The sequence below is a fragment of the Ylistrum balloti genome, unplaced genomic scaffold (genome assembly GCF_031769215.1).
Source record: "Ylistrum balloti isolate Yb309-2 unplaced genomic scaffold, AGI_CSIRO_Ybal_v1 Utg370078, whole genome shotgun sequence".
Lineage (NCBI taxonomy): Eukaryota > Metazoa > Mollusca > Bivalvia > Pectinida > Pectinidae > Ylistrum > Ylistrum balloti.
Window position 1 is genome coordinate 349,788 of NW_026782116.1, and position 24,949 is coordinate 374,736.

At 33.9% G+C, this 24,949-nt stretch overlaps 2 protein-coding genes across 3 annotated transcripts; both read left to right on the forward strand.

The window, feature by feature from the left end:
* Window positions 1-261: 261 nt before the first annotated feature.
* LOC132549761 (guanine nucleotide-binding protein-like 1) lies at window positions 262-14,686 on the forward strand. The gene is made up of 13 exons (XM_060213720.1): window positions 262-381; window positions 2,579-2,702; window positions 5,603-5,690; window positions 6,747-6,875; window positions 7,159-7,299; window positions 7,819-8,029; window positions 9,926-10,021; window positions 10,896-11,063; window positions 11,517-11,569; window positions 11,813-11,938; window positions 12,324-12,492; window positions 12,706-12,846; window positions 13,112-14,686. Exons 1-13 carry the CDS (start codon window positions 306-308, stop codon window positions 13,354-13,356), a joined length of 1,767 nt encoding a protein of 588 aa, XP_060069703.1. The 5' UTR covers window positions 262-305; the 3' UTR covers window positions 13,357-14,686.
* Window positions 14,687-15,902: 1,216 nt separating this feature from the next.
* LOC132549806 (uncharacterized protein C1orf131 homolog) lies at window positions 15,903-22,305 on the forward strand. Of its 2 annotated transcripts, none has more exons than XM_060213779.1 (7): window positions 15,903-15,925; window positions 16,666-16,754; window positions 17,603-17,985; window positions 18,568-18,735; window positions 19,157-19,243; window positions 19,500-19,549; window positions 22,179-22,305. In XM_060213779.1, the coding sequence occupies exons 2-7, from the start codon at window positions 16,700-16,702 to the stop codon at window positions 22,294-22,296; spliced, it is 861 nt and encodes a 286-aa protein (XP_060069762.1). In that variant the 5' UTR covers window positions 15,903-15,925; window positions 16,666-16,699; the 3' UTR covers window positions 22,297-22,305. The 2 variants fall into 2 exon arrangements, with proteins under 2 accessions (XP_060069762.1, XP_060069761.1); XM_060213778.1 differs by lacking the exon at window positions 15,903-15,925 and adding an exon at window positions 16,161-16,243.
* The last annotated feature ends 2,644 nt before the right edge of the window (window positions 22,306-24,949 follow it).

The following is a 24,949-nucleotide window of genomic DNA, read 5'->3' on the forward strand; positions in this document are numbered from 1 at the left end:
ATGTGCTTGAAGATATCTCCATTTTTCGGCTCCAAGCAAACATTGCAGGACCGGGCAGAATATTTCGGAAAAAAAATAGATTAAAAATACAAGTTATTGACATATATTTATCAACTATGACAATATCGCTATTTGTGTATATATTGAAATAATGTATTCCAACAGTGAAACTATAGCGAAATTAAATTTTCTCTGCGGTCCTTTTCCCCCTTTATTTCCTGTTTTAAATTTGACAACTTTAATTGCGCAACGCGGGTAACACGAATTTTTGTCCGACAGGTTTTCCTCTATGACACACTATTTTGATGCCTCGTAAGAAGCCTTTCAGTTCAAAACAAAAGAAGTTTCAACTGCAAGACAAACGGCAAAGAAAGAAGGAATGTATGTCACATCCTGATTAGAGCACCTGTCAGAAAAAATAACGTTAAACTTTATATGAATTGCCTCCCTTATATTACAAGACCTCAAATTATTACAGTAAAAAATATCTTTTTTACCTTTAATAACATTGCAAAAGGGAAGACTAAGTGTTAGTATTAGTGATATATCCAGTTATCAAGCTACTCTTTATTTTCATGATTTTATTCAACTTATGGCTGAAAACAACAGGTTCCACAAGTAATATTTCGGTAGTTTCGAAAATTCGTGTATGCCCGGCCCAGATACCCGTACCAGCGAGTAAGAAATAACTAATATCTCGAAAATAAAAACTCTACCTAATAAATCTCAAACTTTTCACATAAGCCACTTAAATATTTTTAAAATCTGACACTTTGAATGAAACATGTTAAATATTGAGATTTTTTTAACTGACGATAAGTATTTTTCAGGGTGTGAAAACTCAACCATGGAATTTTCACTTTTTTTCAGCTATCATATGGTTTGATTTCAGATTTTTTTTTTTAAATTCCAGACAATATTTATACATATCTGATCGTAAATTATTCATTAATATTATAAAGTTTAAGACAAATATCTGATGGTACAGGACAATGCATAAAGAATGTTGTTTTCTGTGATATTATGATATTCTTACCACACACATGAACATTTATTGGACATAATTTTAGTTTATTTTAGAAACATTATATTTTAGGAATAGTTTAACTTTATGTAATAATATTTTATCCAGTGTTGTATTGTAATGCTTTTATGTTAATGGACCACAGTGGAAATAAGTCCACATACTTTACTGTGTTATCCTGGTTAAAATATTAATTGTATAACAATACATGTATGTGTATGTACGTAATGTATGTTTTACCAAATAAGTCTATCTATCTATAAATCTATGGTACAAAATTACTGATTACATGTAAAAATAAGGCAGTTTTTGAAATTCTTCAAAAAATCATTAATGATGAATAAAAGTTGTTCATAATAATATAAAAAGAAATACAAAAATGGAAAAAAAAATTATTTTAAAGATGTGTGTTTTTCTTTATATTTGGGCACATGTGCACAGGGTTATAAAATAGTTCTAGTCTCACAAAGTGAGGCAATCTTTATCTGAGCTGCCTAGCTGCAGGCTGTTATTACAGCTTGAGCTCAGACAAAAATACATTTGCTAATATGGAGAAAAGTGTCAGACTCCCAGCAAGTTCAAGAATGGATACTGATAAATGGTAGAAATTGAAAATCAAGTAACAAACAGTTGCTGTTATTGAATCTGTCATGTACTGTAAAACACTGACACAAAATTTTCAGACATGTGCATAGCATCACATCTTACAATATAATTGTGTGGTCTTTACATTCAGATGCATGATATATCATCTTTCATAGTTTTGACATAAATTGTGTCTCTCTGTTCTGGAAAGGAAAACTATCACAATGAGTATGAAGAAAAAAGTTAAACACCATATTTTGTTACCATATAATACAAGGTCTCATAAATGCTTGATTCTTTACAAGCATTTACAGAGTCTTACGAAAGCTTTATTTTTGCAAGCATCTAAGCTATAAAAACTAAAACTTGAAGGGCAAGTTCAAGTTAAGCTATAGTTTTTATGTCACTTGAGACAAAGTCTCATTTTCCACTTCTTCTTCAAACTCCTGAACTGATGTCTGATATTTTACAAACATTTTCCATAGCTCATGGCACACTAGAATTGTAAATTATATGGTCTATACCCCCAGGGACCTGAGGGTTGGGGCCAAAAATGGTCAAATTTATTGAAACTTCATAAATCTTATACTCAAATCTCAGGTATGGTAGAATAAAATACTCTTCATGGATGGAAAGGCCTTCAGAGACTTAATATAAATTGTAAATTTAATGGCCCCAAGGTCTCACATTTCCTGTTGGGGAGGAGGTAATATAATCTATAAAGGAAAATCAAATTTTTGAGCATAGATTGCTTATTTTCTTTTAGAAATAGTTCAGACTTGATTAGAATTATAAGTATAAGATGACAGTTTGATGAGATACACATGTTGACCTTGAATGGCCCCCACAATGTATATCATGATATACAGGTATGTGTCTTTTGTGCCTTGATATGATACATTCTTTTTGGGTATTGTTGTATACTTGTTTTTGTTACACTCCGAAAAATGTTCTTGTTTGATTTTCTAGCCACTCAAGATGAAGATGATACTGAAGATATTGAGACCGCTGGTCAGGATTCATCACAGTCACAGAAAAAATTGAGAAAGGGCAAATCAGGACCTATTCCTGACAGGAGAACTGATCCGAACAGGTATAGACTGCTGCAGATTTTATCAGGTTGTCACAAAAGGGCCAGTTGAGCTAATGACCTAAGGTGATAGGTCTGACCCCCCTGGGGCAAATGGGCAGGGACTAATATGAGATATAGAGCAAATTCTTTAAAATCCTAATTTCTCAGAAGGAGTGCATGAATTCCCTCCCAATGTGGCATGGGGCATCTTTGGTAAAGGGGAATCAATTTTGTATTAAGCATTGGATCTCTACCTATAAGGGTAGTAGGAGTGGGGTCTAATAAAGGAAATAGGAAAACAAATATTAAAAATCCTTTTTCTTGTGTGGAAATATCTGTCCCAATATAGTCTGAGGCATCCTTGGGTGAAAGGAATCATTATTGTATAAACAGTTGGTCTGACCCCAGGGCCAAAAGAAATGGGGGGGGGGTGTGCAATAGAGGAAATACTGGGATCTACCAGAAAACTGCCCAGTTGATAAGCCACCCATGGGCAATAATTTTTAGGTGGGCAATTATTTGAGGTTATAAAAAAACCATTTGTTTCCATAAACATTTTAAGGTATGTCAAATTTCCAGATACTTTTATGAGTTGCCGAGTGCACAAAAGTCAGAGTGATCCGGGATCACTGAAAATAAACAATCCCAAGTTGTTAACATTGAAAATTTAAATCATGCTATCTATTGTGTTTATCCTTTTGTTTACACTAGCGTCGTAATACATTGCCTACCTGTCATGATAATTGAGATTTGAAACACTAGATTATTAAATGTTGAATCGTTTGTGTAAAGCTGTAGCAGAAAGTGAGAAATTTGTTCTGTGTTTAAAAGGCAATTTTGTTTATTTGCACAATCAGTAATGTAAAGGAATTTAAAGAAAATATTGAGTCTGATTTCCCTATGGCGAGCCTCATAACTATAAGCTAATCATGAAGTGAATCTCAAGCATGACCTAGAATGCATGTCATATTTATCAAGATGTATGACTGCAAATGACTGATAGTGGATGTTAAAACTGTTAAATAAATAAGATAGATCAATTGCAATAAAAAACAAATAGGAAATTATTTTTTAATACTTTCATCGAAACGTACAATATATATGCAATAATGAAGTATTCAATCGTAGGTAGTGGGGGAATCAACTCTGACAACATTCGGGTGGCATAATGTAACTATGTCTGTGGGAATTGTACATTCTGTATGTGGAATATAGCAATCAGGATATATAGCAAAATTCATATATATGTATAATTCCACCTACTTTACAGTATAATGGCTATATTTCAGATATAGAATGTCTTTTGTTTCACCTTGAACATCCAATCCTGTGGTGTACTCTGCATGTTGAAACGGCTTGTGATCAGTCTGCAAAATCAAAGAAAACTTAACCATCCATCTGCCCTGGGCTCTTGTTTGGTCCATATTTTTGTTAAACTTTTCTTCTGGTAGATCCAAATTTAGAGCAAATTCTTCAAAATAATTTTTCTTCAGAAGGAATGGCAGGTAATATAGCACAAATGATATAAAGCATGCTTATATTGTATACAATGCATAGGTGTAGACTAGTACACTTAGCACAATGATATAAAGCACTTAGATTGTTACCCAGATATGTGTAGACTAGTACACTTAGCACAATGATATAAAGCACTTATATTGTTACACAGATAGGTGTAGACTAGTACACTTAGCACAATGATATAAAGCACTGTATTTATATGTTACCCAGATATGTGTATACTTGTACACTTAGCACAATATATAGCACTTATATTGTTACCCATGGATAGGTGTAAATATTACTATAGCACAATGATATAAAGCACTTAATTGTTACAGAAATGTGTAGTGCAATCATCACAAAGCACAATGTTAAAAAGCATAATATTGATTGAATTGAGGTGTAGACTAATACACTGAGCACAATGATATAAAGCACTTATATTGTTACACAGATATGTGTAGACTAGTACACTTAGCACAATGTTAAAAAGCACTAATATTGTTACCCAGATAGGTGTAGACTAGTACACTTAGCACAATGATATAAAGCACTAATATTGTTACCCAGATAGGTGTAGACTAGTACACTTAGCACAATGATATAAAGCACTAATATTGTTACCCAGATATGTGTAGACTAGTACACTTAGCACAATGTTAAAAAGCACTAATATTGTTACACAGATAGGTGTAGACTAGTACACTTAGCACAATGATATAAAGCACTAATATCTTTACACAGAGAGGTGTAGACTAATACACTTAGCACAATGTTAAAAAGCACTTATATTGTTACACAGAGAGGTGTAGACTAATACACTTAGCACAATGTTATGAAGCACTAATATTGTTACCCAGAGAGGTGTAGACTAGTACACTTAGCACAATGATATAAAGCACTAATATTGTTACACAGAGAGGTGTAGACTAATACACTTAGCACAATGTTAAAAAGCACTTATATTGTTACACAGATATGTGTAGACTAGTACACTTAGCACAATGTTATGAAGCACTAATATTGTTACACAGAGAGGTGTGGACTAGTACACTTAGCACAATGATATACAGGTATGTGTATAATAGTAAACATATCTTGGTAGCAATCTCTTTATGTCAAAATCAAGGCATCCAGAAACTACAATATTAAAGTCTGGTGTCAGTGACTAAACTCAAGTTTCAAACCTAAATACTTAAAATTAAAATTCTGAAATGTTGATTATCGAAAGGAAAACAATTGTTGACTATCAGCATTTAAGAAGCTTGACTGTAAGGATTTGTTTTTGATTTCCAGGATTTCTGGAACAAGAATCTTTGACTCATAACTTCTGTGTTTCATCTTCTGGATGCCTTTCGGTCTTCTGAAATACAACTAGAACTCAAAACAATATACTTTCATCCTATTGTAATTAACAGATACCGTCTGCAGTTCTTTAAAGAGAGTAATGAAGAGATTGATCGTCGAAAGAAACTGGCTAGAAGACCTCTACGTCACTTACCAGAGGTAAAAATGTGAATGATTTAGAACTAATGTGAAAAAAATTACTCTAAAATTTATGGAAGCTTTTAAACATATTTAACTAAGCAACAGGTTTTAATGCCAAGAATGCTTTAAAGGGTGACACTCAGAATATTTTAATCCGTTGAGCCTTTTATGACTTCTCATCTTTGCTGGCAATACTGTATGGTTATTTAATTTGTTGGGACCAGTATTTGCTGGATGTCCCAGATTTGGCAAATTCATAGGTACATGTATTACATTTCATACACATCCATGTATTGTTTCCATCACACAGATGATAACATTTTTCATCAAATTTTCATTCGACGTAAAATTATTTGCTATGTATTTAATTTTATGCTATCTTTAATGACCACAAACATCAGAAAATTATAACACCTGTGAAAATTGCTAGGTATATAGTAGTGGAAATAATCAAGAAATATAAACTATTTATTTGTTACTGGAGCATTTAAGTGCAAATATGGTGATCAATGGATTTATTCACGATGATAAATTTGTGGTAAAATGAGTCTTGTAGTATGACAATATCACTCTCCGTCTCATTTAGCACAGCAAGAAGTTGTTAAGTGATTTACTGCGGATTCACTGAAGGAACAACAGAATCTGTTGGACCATTTCCTTCCTGCAAACATGACCTAGAAAGATACTAACAATTTTTAGTTCAGATTCCCAACTAGTAACGACAAGGAGAACTATAGCCAAGAACCGAAAAGGAAAAAGGAGGAGTTGATAGAAGATCATAGGTCACACACATGACTCAGTTTATTAACACCACAATATATGTTTGCCCACATTTTGATTACTTTAGGAGAATCTTACTTGAGTGTCCTGCAGAAGTCCCACAGTTATGGGCGAAACTGGTCGACGATACATAATAAACTACTAGTAATATTAACTTACTCCAAATTTGTTGCAATCTCATCCTACTTAACTTGATTTACTTGTGACTCATCAAATCATACTCATCTGATGGTGTAAAAGAACTTACAGAAGCTGATCATGAGATTTGTGCTGAACATGACTGATCTGTTGTAGGAAGCATTAGAAGTGAATATAGATCAGGTGTACCAGCCAGGATCTGTGCTAGACCTCCCCAAACGACCTCCATGGAACTACTCTCTCAGCAAAGCCAAGTTGGAGGCCAGGGAACAGAATTACTTTCAAGTAAGTCAGAATTATTGTTATTTAATTGATGTCTATCACTATTGTTCTAGAAATGATTTCTTGTTTAAAACTGTAAGCAACACTGACAATCAGTTAACACAACTCTTTTAACGTAAACAAGAAAGCAATTGTATTTTTAGCCAAAAAATTATTAGTAGTATGAATCTTGGAAAATTTCCAGTTATATCGTTCTATTTTTTAAGTAAGGTTTGAGTTTCAAATTTTCAGTAGGTTTATTGTTGATTTTATTTATTGTTTGTTTTTGAATTGGTGTTCTTATTAGGACTACACAGAGGCCATCTTTGAAAAATACTCTCCAGAACAGTTGAGCTACTTTGAGCTGAATCTAGAAACTTGGCGGCAGTTATGGCGAGTGTTGGAGATGTCAGACATTCTGCTCCTTATCCTGGACATCAGATATCCAGTATGTAATCCAATACTTCACCAACAGACTATGTTTTGATTAATGGGACAAATACAAACCTTAGTTTGTCGGATTACTTAATCAGGTTTGAGTACAAAAGAAAATCAGTTTGTATTATTTGATGGTTTAGACACTTCCTATGTTACAATTGGTAAAACATATCTTGTGGAGACCTAGATACAGTGTATTCTCAGCTTGATTTGATAATATACCTTTTCTATATGAATATAAGAGGAACACATATCCTTCATGAATCTTGGAAAAATGTGATTTTTTGAAAAATTGAAGAATATTCTGGGATTTTGCTTCATTTTGAGAAAATAATACAATTTTTGGCTTTGGCATCTTTAGAGTTTTTGCACATAAAACAGGGCAAAAGAATCGTTGATGTATAGGTACAAAGGGAGCATGTTTGTCAGCCCTGAGGATGAAGTGGAAAGAGAATACATGTAGCTCTAGCCTCAGGTCTGATAAAAACATTATATTATCATATTATCAGAAATAAACATTTGATTGCAGGTTCTACACATGTCACCAGCATTATACCATACAGTGACCCATGACCTCGGCAAGTCAATCATCATCATCCTAAATAAGGTTGACCTGGCCCCACCTCCTCTGGTTATTGCATGGAAGAATTTCCTGCAGGAAAAATATGAAAAAGTTCACATTGTCTTGTTTACTTCATATCCAAATGAGGCTCTGGCAGAGGGAGGTAATGAGACTAAAGGTAAATGTTAAATACTGTGATGATTTTCTTATACCTTCGCAATAAAACGTCAAGGGTATATAGGAATAACCCTCATACTTATGTATGTCGGTATAAAACAACATCGTTGTTCTACTTCGCTGCATTTCTCATCAAAATGTCATGAAACTCCACACAGATGATCACAAACATCACTTCTTGTGCAAGTTAAACTTTCAACTCTTGTGTGGTTACTGTTACTATAAATCATACATGATCACAAACATCACTTCTGGTATGAATTAGGCTTCCAACTTGGTGTGGTCAAAAACTAGGTCAATATTACTATAAATAGAAATCAACTAATTTTCACTCTACAGGCTGCATTTCCATTTCTGAAATGATTGGTATGAAACTCCACACACATGATTACAATCATCACTTCTTGTGTAAGTTTGACTTCCAGCCCTGTGCAGTCAAAAACTAGGTTGCTGTTACTATCAGTAGATATGAACAAAACTTTTTATGTCACCACTCAACAGGCTGCATTTCTAAACTGATTAGTACAAATCTCTAAACGCATGATCACCAACATCTCTTCTTATTCCAGCTTGACTTCCAAACTTGTGCAGTCAAATACCAAGTCAGTGTTACTATAAATGGTAACTTACAAAATATTCATGTCATTGCTCGAAAGTCTCCATTGTATGAGTTTAAGTTTTGAATCTTGGTGGTTAACAAATCGATGTCAACTTTATTCCGAATAGAAATTGGCTGAAACTTGAATCACTGCTCACAAAATTCTCTGACATCATTTACAACTATAGATAGAAAAAAACAAAACAAAACAGTTGCCTAAGTGAATGACTTGTTCAAATACTTTGGTGTTTTTAAGATGCTGTGCCATCACCCAGATCACCTGTTAGCTTGGTAGTCTATTTATAGCTTGGACCGAGTCCACAACACCACAAAAAGCCCAACAATGCCCATATACCTTTGTCTCTGTCTGTAAATTGAGTATACTCTATATATTCTTGTGATAATATCAACTTGTTTCAGTTTAAACAAAACCTATTGTGCAGACGTTGTTGATTGCATCTTGAAAATGAAGGTGTACTTGTTTTATACTTTGACTAAAAAATGAATATGTTTATAGATCTTCTTGGATTCTTATGCAGTAGTTAAAACATACAGATGTCATAAAGACACAGCTTCTAGCTGTTGGGGTTAGAATTAGGCCTATAGCTTGTATAGCTTCTTCTTTCTGGTTGTCACCTCCACCTTTACTTGTGATTCTGGTGAGACTAAAGTGACACTTTGGTCACTAGCCAGACACTCTACCACTAGACTAAAGAGAAATCCCCTCTAGCTACAGCTAGAAAAGTGACCATGTCTGCTCTCAACTTCTAGTATCAGTAGGACTTGTCATTAAAACATACACTTTGTATTTGAGACCCAATAATGTGCAGTTCTCGAACAAGCTATCAACTGATGAATTAAGTGTAAGATAATTTAAAAGAACAAAAAAAACAGTTAATTGGATATACAAACTAGTAATTGATTGGTTACTAGCCAGTTATAATACTTGATCATCCATGTTGAAGTATCAACCCATCTCCATGAACACAAGAAAATATTCAAACCCGCAGTGGCCTATAACCATGCACTACACTGCAAAAGGTGCAGATTTGAGAGTCACACTTGACTGGACATAATCAATTATTACCTCTCCAATCGTACTCATCCACCATAATGATCATATGAAGATCTTATCATGACTAAATGTCTTGAACCTTCATGTAATATATATATATTATCAATGTGACCAATCAAGATTACATGCCATTTCATATCGATATATCAATTCCTTTACTCATTTACATATTACACAGCATCTATGAGTGTCCTTGACACTTTGATTGTGTTGATTTATTGTAGCTAAGATGAGACGAAAGCGTGGAGGTGGGGCATGGACCAGGGCCATGGGACAGGGTCAGCTGCTCAGTGTCTGCCAGGATATTGTTGGTGACAAAGGTCAGTTAGTCTAAATGGATGTTGTGGTAATATTAATGTTCTAGTTTTAATTTTCTTCTGTCTTTACTAATTGCTGTTCCATTATTTTTTAATGATATAGGAGGAAAGGATGACTTTTTTCAGAAAAATTAAAAATGAGATACATTTGTACAGTGTAACCTTGTTGTTATCGTGGCTTTATAACTTCACTCAGCAACAGTAAAATATGGACTTTCAGATAAGGTGATAAGTAATAATGTAATTCTTAAGGCTTTATATATATATATTGAGAAGAAATGCGCTGTCAATTCACTACTTATTATATAAAATGTGTCTTATGAATATGTCATATATGTAATTGTTGTTATTACCAAAACAGGTACATATTTACATTGTGCATTAAACAAACATTGATTACACAAAAATTCACATTACTTGAAAACTTGTACCCAAAATTTCATTTAACGTTAGGTGACAGTATACTGAGGTTATACTGTCCATAAAATTAATTGATGAAATCTGAAATATCCAATCTCTGGTACATTTCTAAAATAATCCATTACTTCAAAGTTTCTGAACATCCTATCACCAATAAAAAATTATGTTTTAGGCTATTCCATCACTTACGCAGTTAAAAAGAATTCAAAAGTACAGCCCTATTCAATCATTTAATTCAGAATTTTGCAGATAAATATTTTTCTCTGTTCACATTTGCCAGTTAATCTAATAGTTTGACTATCAGCCATCGTTCCTTAATATTATGAAAAGTGCATTTAATGAAATATTGAAAATATTTCTTTCAAATGTGGCATGCTAAAGCCAGGTTGGAATATGTTGTTGTGAGGAATTATCCTGATCTGACTATATCTGTGGATTCTTTTGTGATGATTGACAGTTGATCTGCGTAGCTGGCAAGACAAAATGGTTTCAGTCTCTAGTACTGTTAAAGAGGAAGAGGAAATAGCCGATTCATCAGTGGTTGGGGGAGAGGATGATGATGGCCTCTATAAACAAGGGGACACAACTCTGTTCCAAAATGGAGTTCTTACTATTGGATGTGTTGGTGAGAATGAAACTTACAGTGATTGCCGATGTTAAAACATTATTTGATATTAGCTCATGAATGTTGGAAATCTTTAAAATGCAGAGAGCAAATTAATCACATTCATTTTACACTCTACAAAGAAGTTTTGGGAGTAAATCCTGGTATCACTCTTGGTTCCATATGTCTTGCCTGCATAATTACCTGTAATGTAATTGAAATGAGGAATTCCATAACAGTACCAGCCTTGAGAATATTTACTCTCATGGGAACTAGAATGGATGAGAAAGACTGGTCAAAATTAGCCATCACCTTTTTCCTATGGCCATTTGCTCTGCCCTCAAGTGACTGAATGTAGGCCCCTGAGTTGTTGAAATGTACAGGATTAACACCTGTACTGCAGGACTCTAATCCCCAAGATGACAGTTTTAGATAATTTGTGAAACTATGACTAAACGTTGTCTATAATTTCAGGTTACCCTAATGTTGGGAAATCATCTTTATTGAATGGACTAGTTGGTAAAAAGGTGAGTATCATCATTTATTTATGAGAATGTTTTAATGATATTCTATAATGTCTTCATTTTGTGATACTTTCAATTATCTGAATAAAACTTAGAGAAAATGATTGGAAGCAGTTGACTAAACTAGACATTCAGTGTTTGTGATATTTTAGGGTTTTTTTTGTTTGTTTGTTTGTGGTTTTTTGTTTTTTTTATTAGAAATGTATCATATAGCTATGATTAATTTAGTTAGTGGTTTCTCTTCAGGTGGTCAGTGTGTCAAGAACCCCTGGCCATACCAAACATTTCCAGACTATTTTTCTAACCCGAACAGTGAAGCTGTGTGACTGTCCAGGTCTGGTGTTTCCATCACTCATTGACAAATCATTACAGGTAAAGTGTATAGGCTCTAATTCACCATATCTCCTTGTATCAATTTATAATTCGACAACTTTTGAGTGTTGAAGAAACAGCTGCAATTTGTGTAGCTATATAATTTGTGCAGGTCCTTTTTGCTTAAAAATAACCTTCTATCGGTATATTTTGTGCTTAACATTTTTGTCAATATTTTACCTAGAAGTCTCAGAAAATTTTCAACAACTGCAGTTGTGCTTTGTTGCAAACAAAAAATGAATGATCAAATAAGTCGGATTACAATAATGGCAATACACAATTTTAATAGCCCAGAAAAAGGCATTTTCATGGTAAGAATATTTTGATGGTAATATCAGTTTCAAATACATGGATTTTCCTGACACATTTTAGTTCTTATGTTTAGATATTGGCTGGTATATACCCCATTGCACAAGTGCGTGAGCCATACTCGCCTGTAGGTTTCCTGGCAGAGAGAATAGATGTTGTGAAACAACTCTGCCTAAAACATCCACACTACGAAGGGAATAAAGCTCAGTCCCAGATAGAATGGAGTGCATATGATATATGTCAAGGTGAGTGAGAAGAGGAATGTGTGAATTACTCTCTCATTACTGAATGTAGATAAGTACAGCTGGTAAAGCATCAATGTAAATAGTGAAATAGTGAAGGATGATTATAGTAAAGAATCATCAAGGTCATCCATAGCTTGCTATTGCTTTAGTATAATCTGCTCAATTTGTGGCAAAAAAATATCAACACACACGTTTTATTTTTTTAATTTCTAGCCTGGGCTGAGAAACGAGGATTTATTACCGCCAAGTCAGGCAGACCTGATCTTTACAGAGCAGCCAATAATTTGCTGAGGATGGGTCTGGATGGTCGTCTTTGCCTGTGTCTGAGACCCCTTGGGTATGCTGAAAATAAAGGTATGTACCTCAGGTTTATATAATACACTGACAGTAAAGATATATACTTTAGATATCCAAGGAACACAAATAATAATGGTGTGAACCTAAAATACAGAATGTGCAGTGCGACACAGTGCCACTAATTATACCTGTCAGGATTAAGATGTTAGGATTTAATACTACAAATTATGAATCAGGAAATGTGTGCTTAATATGTTTGAAGAAGATATTCCAAGATGTTTTAGAAGATTTCAAAGTTGTGTCATTGTTTTTTATTTTTCAGGGCAGTGGGATCAGCATCCAGAAACACTAAAGCTGATCAGTGACCTGGAGTTTTACAGAGTCAATGATGATGTGTCTGATGGAGAGGATGAGTCTAGCGATGATGAATTGGGGCATCTAGTTCTAGAACAGGACTCCGATGATGATGATGAAGGAGGAAGTGAGGAAGAAGAAGAGGAAAATAAAGATGAATCTAAATATGTGTCCAATAATCCTTTTGCACTCTTAGACAGTGATGATGACTGAAGTTCTTCACAGTTCTTACAGGTCTTATATTGTCACTGACTAAATATTTTGGTAGCAAATTAAACTAGCCCTGAGGGTCAGTGTATACTACCTGCAGTGAGATAATGATCATGAAACAGTCTTAGATTTCATTCAAAATCTAACTTATCCATAAAATATAAATTCATGGAAATCAGGTAAACGTTTTGCAATGCTGTAGATGGAAAAAAAATGTAAGTGATAAAAATTGAATGATTTCGATAGGATTTAAAAAGAAAAAAAAAAAAAAACACCCTCTAAATTTTTACAAAGAAACACCATACAGTTGAATTTATAGCTGGCTGTCTGTTTTTGCGGATTGGTCACCTAAGACAAAGTTTCAAGTGACCATTTGCTTTTGCATTTCCCTCATAGGGCGTTGTACATCATCAGTTATAGGTCGATAACAATCATAATTTTTTAATTCTTCTGAAAGACCCCTAAATTTTGTGCAGAAACCTTTACAGGTTAAAGGTGAACCAAAATGATGAATTCTAATGATAGCATTTGACTTACATTAAAAACATTGTCTGAGCCTTGTCTTCTGTATAACTAATCATAGAAATTTAATACTTGGGATAAAGGTTAACAATGGTGAGCCTTTGTATAGGTAGGGGACTGTGATTAGTTGAATGACCTATTTTATAATATATCCGTAGATCTGGTTTAGCTTTAAGTATGAACTTTATTTTCAAGACTATGACACCTTTGCAGAATTGAATAAAAATTAAATATACTTTATGCACTATGCAAAATATTCACAATTTTGTACATTGCTTTATGCATTTAACTTAGCTGCAGGTGTGTTATGTACAGAGATTATGTGTCATGCCTATTGCATGGGAAGGTGGGTGAAGGAAGTTTTAAGTTTTATACTACAATCTAAATGTTTATGTAATTTTACAGTTAGTAATATCAATCCAGCAATTGGAGTGAAATTCATCAGTTTGGTATTATGAATGTGCCTTGAAATGAATGATGTTTGATCCAATTTTGTTTCAATAAGATCGACCATCACCACAACTTCATATGAAAGAGAGACTGAAATATTGCCAATAGTATACAATGTAAGATTTTAGCTTTATAAGCTGTACAGATTTCAAGAATGTCCCATTAGCAGAATTTGTTACATGTAACATGTTATTTAAGTAAATGTGAATGTTGAATTTCCTGTTTAAAATATTGAAATAAATAATGGTTTGATCAACATAACCTATAATATGTAGTATTACATACTTGTGTTTCAGTTGGACTCTTAATCTTTGCATAAATCATGTTTATTATTGAAATAAATCTTATGATATAGATAATACTAGTTGTTTTTGTTATTTATTATTGAAATAAATCTTATGATATAGATAATACTAGTTGTTTTTGTTATTTATTATTGAAATAAATCTTATGATATAGATAATACTAGTTGTTTTTGTTATTCATAACATAACCAAAGGGCCATGTGAGCTTATGGCATACAAATCGCTATTAGTCATAAACATAAACTATCAGGATTTTAACCAAATTTGGTCAGAAACATCCCAAGGGGAAGAGGGAACAAATTTGTAAAATGATGGGTTCTTGGTCCCCATGGGCCGGAGGGGCAGGGCCCAAAAGGGGAAATTATGAAATCCTTTTTTTCCCTATAGGAATGATTGGATTGTGTCCAAATTTAGTCAGATGCATTGTTGGATGAAGGAAAATCAATTTGTATGAATAGTGGGTCTCGAGGTCCCCTAAGGCAATAGGGCTCTGTAAGGGATATTAGAGCAAATTATTTAAAATTCTCCCCCTCCTGTGAGAATGATTTGATCTTGCCTAAATTTAGTATGAAGCATTGTTGAGTGAAGGGAAATCAATTTTGTATTAACAGTAGGTCATGGCCTCCCGGAGCAGTAGGGCTGAGTCCAATGGTGGTAGCAGAGCAAATGTTAAAATCAACTATTTATTCTTGCTCTAATAAGGCCATTGCTTTTTATTTGAAGTCATCTGTCAACTGATCATGTACATATCTTTTTGTGTGTCTTTGAACTTTAAAAAAATTGAGTCAATATTTAACTGAAACTGCAGAAATTTCTACAGCTTCTTGTCACAAACCATCATTTCCATGTGCACTTATACACCCTTCCGAAACTTTGTTCAAAATTTGCTTTTAAAATATTGTGTGAAATGCAATTTGTGGGAGCTGGTTAAACTGATATCAAACCCTTTTAATGATTTCCATTATATTAAGAATTAAGATAAGAATCTCTTTGACACCGACACCCCCACTTCAATTAACGTGGTATATATAATTATAGTTTTTTTTCCAAGAGGCCTAATTTATGGTACATACTTATGTAACAGATACTAGTGAAAGGTCTTTTTAGTACCTTTACTTAACTAATATTAATGTATTTATATGTTTTGTAATTATCGTTTATTCTATTTTTTCTCGTCGAGATATTCGTTTTTTCTGTGAAAATTGTTCAAAATTGCTTTAGAAATTCCGGATTTTAGATCCGTATACGGTTTCTGTACTGTAAAAACAAATATGGCAGCCTCCATGATGTTATGCGTGAGTGTAATGTTTACGAAAGTATATGGTCATTGCTGAGCTTTGATTATTGTTTATAATCACTTATGATTTTGTGGAAAACTATCTGTCTTTGATCGTTACAAATTATGACCCAATACGTTGTACCAAAGGTGCACACTTGTACCAGATGATGCACGGACCAGTTTAGCAGCTGTTCTTTGCACCCGCTGATCCCTTCAATATGGAATTCAATAATGTTGATATTGGAGTACCGTAACAAGGATCCGGTAGTATACCACGTGCCTACTCCAAAGATGTTGAGTAGTTCAACACGGCGAGAAACGTTCGACATGCGCCGTATGTCGGATCTCTCTCCTTCAGATACGTATAGGAGTAACCACTTGCCCTGCACGGTGTCTCACCTTGTTATGTTAATCTTTCGGCTTTATATTTTGTGTACTACTATTCAAAGTTTCATGTGTTACGGTATATCAAAGTAGTAATATTGTCTGTAAAGAGAGAATATGTTTGAGTTTCAATTCTTCCTCTCAGTGCCATGGATATTTCCAACCTGTTGAAACAGCTTGAATTTCCCCAGCCCCACATCTGTTGTAAATACATCTGTATACCATATTTTACATGATAATCTGATGTTTATGCAACTTTGGCATTATTTACAAATATATGACAGGGCACTTAGCAGTAATGATGTTTCAAGATTATTGTTTGGGTTGTTTTATTGTTTCATTCAGTTATCTTAATATTAATTCATATTTCAGGAAGAACATTAATTACTCTCCAGAAATAGAAATCATGGACACTGAAGATAAATTACAGAAACAAATTCTAAAGCGATTGGAACAAATAAGTAAGTATTTGAAATGGGATCAGGTAAAATATGTGAAATTTTTATTCATGTACTTCTTGAAAAAGGATGGTTTAGCACTTTATAGTGGAAAGAAGTATATTGTGAAAGGAGAGAATACAGGTTACCCTAGAGCTACTAATCTCTAGTAGAGAGGGAGACTTTCCCTTTTGTCAAATGGTAGAATATCCACCTTGAGAGTGACAGGTCATTAGTTGAAGCCTTCCGGTGCAGAACATGTTTGTCATTACTAATTTCTTTTACATTACTTGTTCCATTCATGTTGGATTAGCTGTCGCTATTTCAAAACCAGACTTATGTAGTTACATCAACATTAATAACCACCACTTGTTCAAAGTATCTGAAAGCGATCAGCATACATACAAAAATCAAAGTGTTTGATAATTTTATAATAGACTAAATATATCATTGAGTATTTTGAATTCACCACAGATTATACGTGTTACATGACGATAGTTACTATCATTTTGATAAAACATCTGAGCATCTGGTCATGGATCAGTTTTTCTCCGGAACTCTTGCTTCCTGCCACCACTCAAACCCCAGGCTGTTAATCAACAGTAAACCATACTAAACTAAGAAAACATTAAGAAGATTATTTACTTGAATAACATCAAGTGAGTGATTGAAGCAGTATCAATCGAAACCTTGAAGCTAGTCCAAATTATTCTGACTGTCCCTCCATGGTCTCGTTTTTTATTATTTTGTTTTACACAAAAGACAAAATATGAAATTTACAGATAGATTGTCAGTACACTTCAAACTAACTGCAAGTTGACAATGTTGATATTTTGAGAATGTTATCCATTTTATATTTTTATCTTACACAGATGAACAATTCCTCGACAATGATGATTACGAAAGACGTGTGAAAAAGGCAAGATTTGGAAAAAGGAAATCAGAATCCAGTCAGTGTGACACAGATGATACAGGGACACATAAAACACAAAGCAGAAGACAGAAGAAGAAACAACGGAAATGTGAACAGAAGAAAAGTTTGGACAGTATGACTGTAGAAATCAGTCAACCACATACTGTAAAAGGAGAAAAGAGACATCTCCAGGACTTAAAGAAATCTCTGGGTTTGACAGGGAGTGACGTTAAATCAAAAGTTTGTGATCAAGAAATAGAGCAGATTTCCAAAAAACCAAAACATCAGGGTCCTGAGGTAGTTGTATTTCACAAGCCTGGAAAAAAGAAACAAATGGAAGAGGTAAAAAAGTTTTCATTGTGATTTATTTGAAGTTTAATTTTAAAGTAAAATTAAACTAGACCTGTAATCCAATGACTGACTAATAACCCCAGTTTTATAGTACACCTTATGTGTCGTAAAAATAAAACTGATATATTAATTAGTTTACAAGAACTTGTTTGCATGCACATCTACACTTGGTCCCCAACATTCCTGTGTAGTTACATTGAAATTGATCCAGTAGTTTAGGAGGAGTTATCCAGACAAATATTTTCTACAGACAGACAAGCTGATCTCTTTTTTTTTTTTATCTATATTTTTTTTAGAGGTGGGAGGGGAGAGGCGACTGTGATAAAGATACAAACATTGTACAGATATTTACAGCACTTTTCCGTAGACAGTATCAAACTATGCAATATTAATATAAGTTTATTGAAATGTTTTTAAATTCTGATATTATTTTCAAGTTACTTAATTACTTAAGTACTTAACTTGCAGAATATTTGTTTTAATTTGTTCTTTTAACAAGATCCTCTTTCATGGATTTTATATTGTTGAACTGAATAAGATGATATTTTGTGTTTGTTTTTATTGTTGTGAAAGAGAGCACAGGAGTCCAGTTCTGAAAAAAGCAACAATGTAGCTGAGGATCAACCAGAGTTTGATATGAAGAAAGCGAGATTTGAAGTTCAGAAAGTCGGCATTAAAGGGTTCAGTGGCAATGAGAAAGATGAAGCAATGACGTCATTTCTGGTCAAGTTGGGAGCCAAGGTAACTTGCACATAAGAATGGAATGTTTGGAATTTGTACAATGTAAAAGACTTAACTTATAGAATTTAAAATTGCACAATTGGTACTAGTTATTCCATTGATATTAACTAATAATTACATGTATGTACTGGAGCTATGATACCTGAAAACAATAAATATCTACATGTATTACCTGGTACATGGACAATGTATATGTGAAAACCAAATTATCTAAAAACTACAGGCTTTTGTATCAAACACTTCTAATTTATACTTATCCCAAGGTTGTACTTAGTAATAAGGGTACTAGATATATATAAGCTTTGCTGTGGACTCATCATCGGTAAATTGTTCTCCATGGCAACATGTTTAGGCTGGCTTGTGTTCTGCTGTGTATATATCTCAATGTATTGTTGAATAAATATTTTTCTGTTGTCCTCAGCTTCCCAAAAACAAATGCTATAAATACAAAGAATTCCTAGAGATGAGGAAACAAGAAAAGGAGTCGGTTAAACAGAAGAAAATTGTGGTAAGGGCGATTTCATGAAGCTGCTAACTATCACAAACTTGTGTTTTGTAGTAAACAAATCTATATTTTCATAGAACTTTTTAAAATAGATATTGTAGATGTACTGATCATATTGAATCCATTTTTCATGTTTAAAAGTATGACAGTAACTCTGGAGGTATTTCATTTGTAATTATTTTATAGTAGATGTTATGGTGATAGAATAGAAGTAGATGTTAACTTCATTTTCAAATGAATTACTTTCCTTATGTAACAGGACCGAGGACTTGGGTACAAGGTGACGAGCTCTAAAAATACAAAGAAGAAGTAAGTTATTGTTTGGTTGTGTGTTTACCTATATTTACCAGCTTTAGCACATCCAGGAAATTCTGAAACTGCTATCATAATTACTTTTATGTAGAAGTTGGTGTCATAAGTTAAAATGACTGGATCTTAACATAAAGGACATTTTTTCGAGGTCGGTCAATTAATGAAAAGAATGTTGGCTCTCAATGTATTTGTCATCTTACTACCGATGAAGGGAAGGTGTGAACGACACACTATAGTATTGAACAAAGTATTGATACTATTGTATTGAAGTATTCAAATAATCGAGTCAAGTTTTCCAACGACCTCTGTGATTGGTCGGGGGCGGAGTTTAGACAACCTGAATAGTTGATCTGACACCCAATTTGTTCCGGTAGGCGGAGTTATTGTACACTATCAGTTACATAACAATTACAAAGTAATCGCTGGAAAAATGTCCGACGACGGCAACAGTACGCAAAATTTTCTTCGACGAAATTATGTCCGATACGAACGATATGGGGAATCCTGTTTTTGTACAAGGCGATGTGGTTGTGATGGATAATTGTGGATTCCATCACCATAGACAGGGAGAGCGCATTTTAAGAAATATGACGAAAGAATATGGCGTGTCCCTGGTTTTTCAGCCGCCTTATTCCCCGGAATACAACGTAACTGAATATGTATTCAATGTCATGAGACAGAGGCTTCGGGCAAATACCCGACTTGTGTCAGAATTTCTGGAACTTGCAGTAGTAAATGCTCTAGATATTCCGCCCAAGCAACTTCAAAGTTTTTTCACATGTTGCGGATATGTATAATTTTCGATGGAAAGATAAAAAATAAAATAAAAAATATATGGGACCACAGAATTCCTTTACTTTTTAATGCAGTATGAATTATCGGTATATATCAGGAGGTCCCAGGTAAATCGTAATTCTTTGTTACATTAATAGAGCTTGGGCTTAAACCGAAATATTTTGAGCCAACCCTCCCCCCCCCCCCCCCCCTTTCAAAAAAATAAATAAATAAATAAAACTAGTACAGAATGACTATATGACTATATTCACTGTTAAGATGTTATGAATTCTCCGGTCCCAGTGATCTAACCTGTTGATATATATTTTGTACGTAAATTAGTTTAGTACGGAGTAACTTTCGTTTTCTCGTTGTACCGTCGATGGAAAAGCAAGGTATCATTGGGTGTAGAACGAAAAAAATGGGACAACCCAATTAGGTCTGATCTGAAGCCACCTGTGACTTGGACTCTTCCAATTAACCTCTCGCGACAGTCGAGTGTTTGTGAAATGCCGATGTCTGCACAGTATTTTTTCACCTGGCTCCACCCACAATCGATCTAGACTTGGCTCTGCCAATCAGAGAGCTTGTTGCATAAATTTAAGGAATTTGATTGGTGAAGTACTTCAGTACAATACTATCAATACTTTGTTCAGTACCTCAGTACTTGAAACGTTCACACCTTCCCTTCATCGGTAGTAACAGGCGATGAATGTAAATATTGTTAATTTTCTAAGTAAAGTCACTTAGATTGAGGTTGTTTTGAGATCAGATGCGAAAAAGGTGCCATGGGTCATTACTCTTTTTAACCAAGAACAATCAGGTTTTAAGTGGATTTCTGCAATGCAGATAAACACATGTACCTTCTAAACTAGTAAAATAATGGTGATGGTTCTTTTTCACGCCTGGGAAGAAAAGTCACAGAAGTGAGACTCATATTACTTTTCCTACAGTAACAACATCGCCATTAACATTTCATTTAAAAGGAAATAAAGAGGGTAGTAGAGCCAACACCGGGTATAATTCGGTAGGTGGTTGGTTGGATTCCTTACCCTCTTCGTCTGGATACCCGGAAGTATGCAGGGTGATTGAAGGAAGAATGTACGCCCTTCATCTTCATTTAAAAGGTTTACATTTAGATCTGTTGCTCAAAAACTTTAACCAGACTTGGTATTTAGCAAGATCAGATAATAGACACCTCGACACATCCATTACATATAAAAATACCTCCTGGATTTTATGGTCCAGCAGCTTTTATGCTCACTTTTTTTTAAGATACAAGTGTTATTCCAATCAGGAATATACTTTGGGTTAAAAATGTCATATCTGAATGATTTTTTGAGAATAGGAGAATTTACATGATTTTCATTTCATGTTTTATAATGCATCAATATTCAAATATGATAACATGAATATGACCATTAAATATTATCAATTAAAATTAACTTGGGGAAATTTGGTATTGGAGAAGGGAAGTCACAACTATAAATGTGTTATATATTTTGTATAAAAGTACCATACCAACTTGGCGGGATAAGCGAGTAATAATTACAGATGTTCCTTGTTTTATATTTGTCACTGTTTAAAAACAAAAAGGATGCCCCAAGCCCTTTTTTCAAAATGTATATTTCACTTCCATGAGTGACAAAATGAAGAAGGTATGATGGAGGCATTCACTTGTTAGTCTTATACCGAAGGCAACACATGTGTTTGGAATGTTTGATATTTGAAGAAAGGAACTCAGGATGCTGTGTTTTAATTTATCTAGGTTGAAATATCTAAATCATGTTATTTTTACCCTTGTTTTGGTTGATAGAGAATGAAACAATGGTTATGTTTTTATGTTGTCTAGGTCGAAAGACAGAAATGATGTTGGTGTGTTGGATGGACAAGTAGGTCATTACAAGGATGGCATACAATTTATCAAGAAAAAAGACCTGAAGGGATTCAACAGAAAAAATAAACGATGAAGGAGATAATCTGACTTTATTGTATTTTTCTAATTTAAGCAATTTTCATTAATAGATATCTTTTAATAAACATGATGAATGGTTTCAAATAAAAAACAATATGACCGAGGGCTCACATATATATCCCAACATACCATCAGTTTTTTCTTCTGATCTAAATGTTTTGAGGGGTTAATCTTTTAAAGGGTTCATGAGATATCTTTTACAAAAGCTGTTTATTTCAAAAATGGTCAAGAGTGACCTTTGACCTTGAATGAAATTGACAGAGATTTCAAAAATCATCTTCTCAACCACCTGATGTGGTAGAATAAAATGATCTGTTTGAATGGAATCATGAAAGGTAATTTATTTATCAAAATGGGTCTCATATTTTTTTCTGGGGAGGAAGTGTTCTTAACATTTACTATAATATTACATTACATATTACATTGGTTATTTCCCACTGGAAGTAACTTTTTAAGAATTATTTGCACAGGATGACAGTTTTGGTGGTATGCATGTATTGACACCAGCTTACTTCATTCAGTGTCACAATTTCTGTTTCATGATACTTGATAACTACCCTTTGACCTTTATATTCAGTATTGCTTGTCTCAATAGTGACTGTCAAGGCTGCTAGGCCTCTTGTTTTTAAAAGTGGTCAAGGGTGATATTTGACCTTTAACCTTGACTGGACTGATGACCATTAAGATCTTATAAGGTGTAGACCTTGGTGGGGTAAAGCACTGGTGTGGATATGAAGTAAAAGGTGGCTAAGGATGACCATACACTTTAACCTGAGCCTAGTAGTAAAATCTCATCAGGTGTAGACCTTGGTTAGGTAAAGCTATGGCATAAGTAGGATCTAAATCTGACCATGAGTTCATGAGATATTTTGTACACTACACAAGTTTATAATGGGGCACAGACAAAGTGATCAATATACCAATATATTATTTCACCAGTTTCCAGTCGTTTCCTTGCTAACAGTATTCCTAATAATGCTGCCCTTTATCTTTTGTGTACCATACTTCATCTCTTGCTTTATCCTTCACCAATGGCATCAAATCATTGTTTATAGTGCAAGTCGCCTCTGGCTCCTCCACATTTCGGTGGACAGATGTCTGGTGTGTTGCCTCCATACCAAATATCTACTTGTCAGTGTGTCTTAAGGTTGGTGTAGGAGTTGGAGGAAACACGTGCATCATGCTACCCAGGTATTGATGATATAATCTGGGCTTCTTCCCAATAAGATGATTTTCGTGCAAGATGACCGACATACTCAAAACACACTGGGTTCCACGAGACCCAGGTTGTTAGGAATTATAGGGAAGTTTAAAGGTTGTCATAGCGATTTCATTGAAAAAAAAATCATTTCTTTGTGCAATATGAAGCTAACGTGCTTATTGCTCCTTAGTTTGCCTGTTCGTTCTGCTGTTACGTACATTTGAAAACGTGTCGTCAAGGAAGCAGAAGATGCTTACTCATCTGGAACACCCTGTCTTCATCTTATTCATTTCTTATGAGTATCCTTACAAATCTTTCTTTTGTTCATAATTTGCCTTAGTTATATTGAATTTGAGTTTGGATTATGGTAGTTCACATGTTGGTATTTTGATGTTTTTCTGTTCCATTTGCTTTGATTTTCTCAACTTTCACTTCTACCCTAGCTAATAGCAGCCCGTCTTTTTTTCTTTTTCTTTTTCCATTTTTTTCTGTTTCAAATTGTCCCACTTTGTATGTCTGAATATTGACTGTTCTACAATAAAACCTCATTAAATAAAGCTCTTTAGAACTGTCTTGGAACATTATTCCAAGTGTTAGTTTCTTATTAGCTTTGGTAAGAAATCAAAGCCAATCCATGCACATAATTCATATTTGTGCTTTGGAAGGAAGATGATTGATGGGTTCTACAAATGGATGCTATATGTTATATTAAACACTTTTTGTGGTTAATGAATCCATTGAACATCGAAGGACTGAAAGTTACCAGCAGAGCTTACATCCAAATATTCGAATAGCATGTATAAAATGCATTCAATTTCTCCGTATAAGAGTGAAGCTGAATATCAGAACTAAATTGTATCTAAACTGCCATCGCCTTGTTTGAAAATATACTGAAATGTTTGTCTGAAAAAGAATGAAAATCATATGTTATGGGTACATATAAAGGAAATCACTCCGGAATTTAATATTTTCCTTTTTTTCTTTTTTTTAATTGTGTTATATATGTGGTGGGTAATATCCTAGAAATCGATTTTTTTATCTGATATTGTTGAGATTTTCACACCTCTAGGGGGGTATTTGCTCCAAGACTTCCATCACAGATTCCATTTTTTTTTTTGTATGCGAATTGCAAAATAAGTTATATATTTAAGTTATTTAAATTGAGATTAAATCCTTTAGTATGCTCCATTAATCGATATGAAATACTCAACACCAACCAACATCGGTGCTTAATACCAAAAACATTTTTAAAAATCGCCCCAACCCGCTGTGTCTACATCAGGAAAGTGTAGACACGCGGTATATTTCCTTGTTACAGTATAACTTCCAGGTACATGTGAATTTATGATAACACAACCCAATATGAATAAGTAAAGAGAAAAGACTTTTTATTTGATAACAAATATATACATGTATGTAGCATTAAATATTTAATTGATAAAGGAAA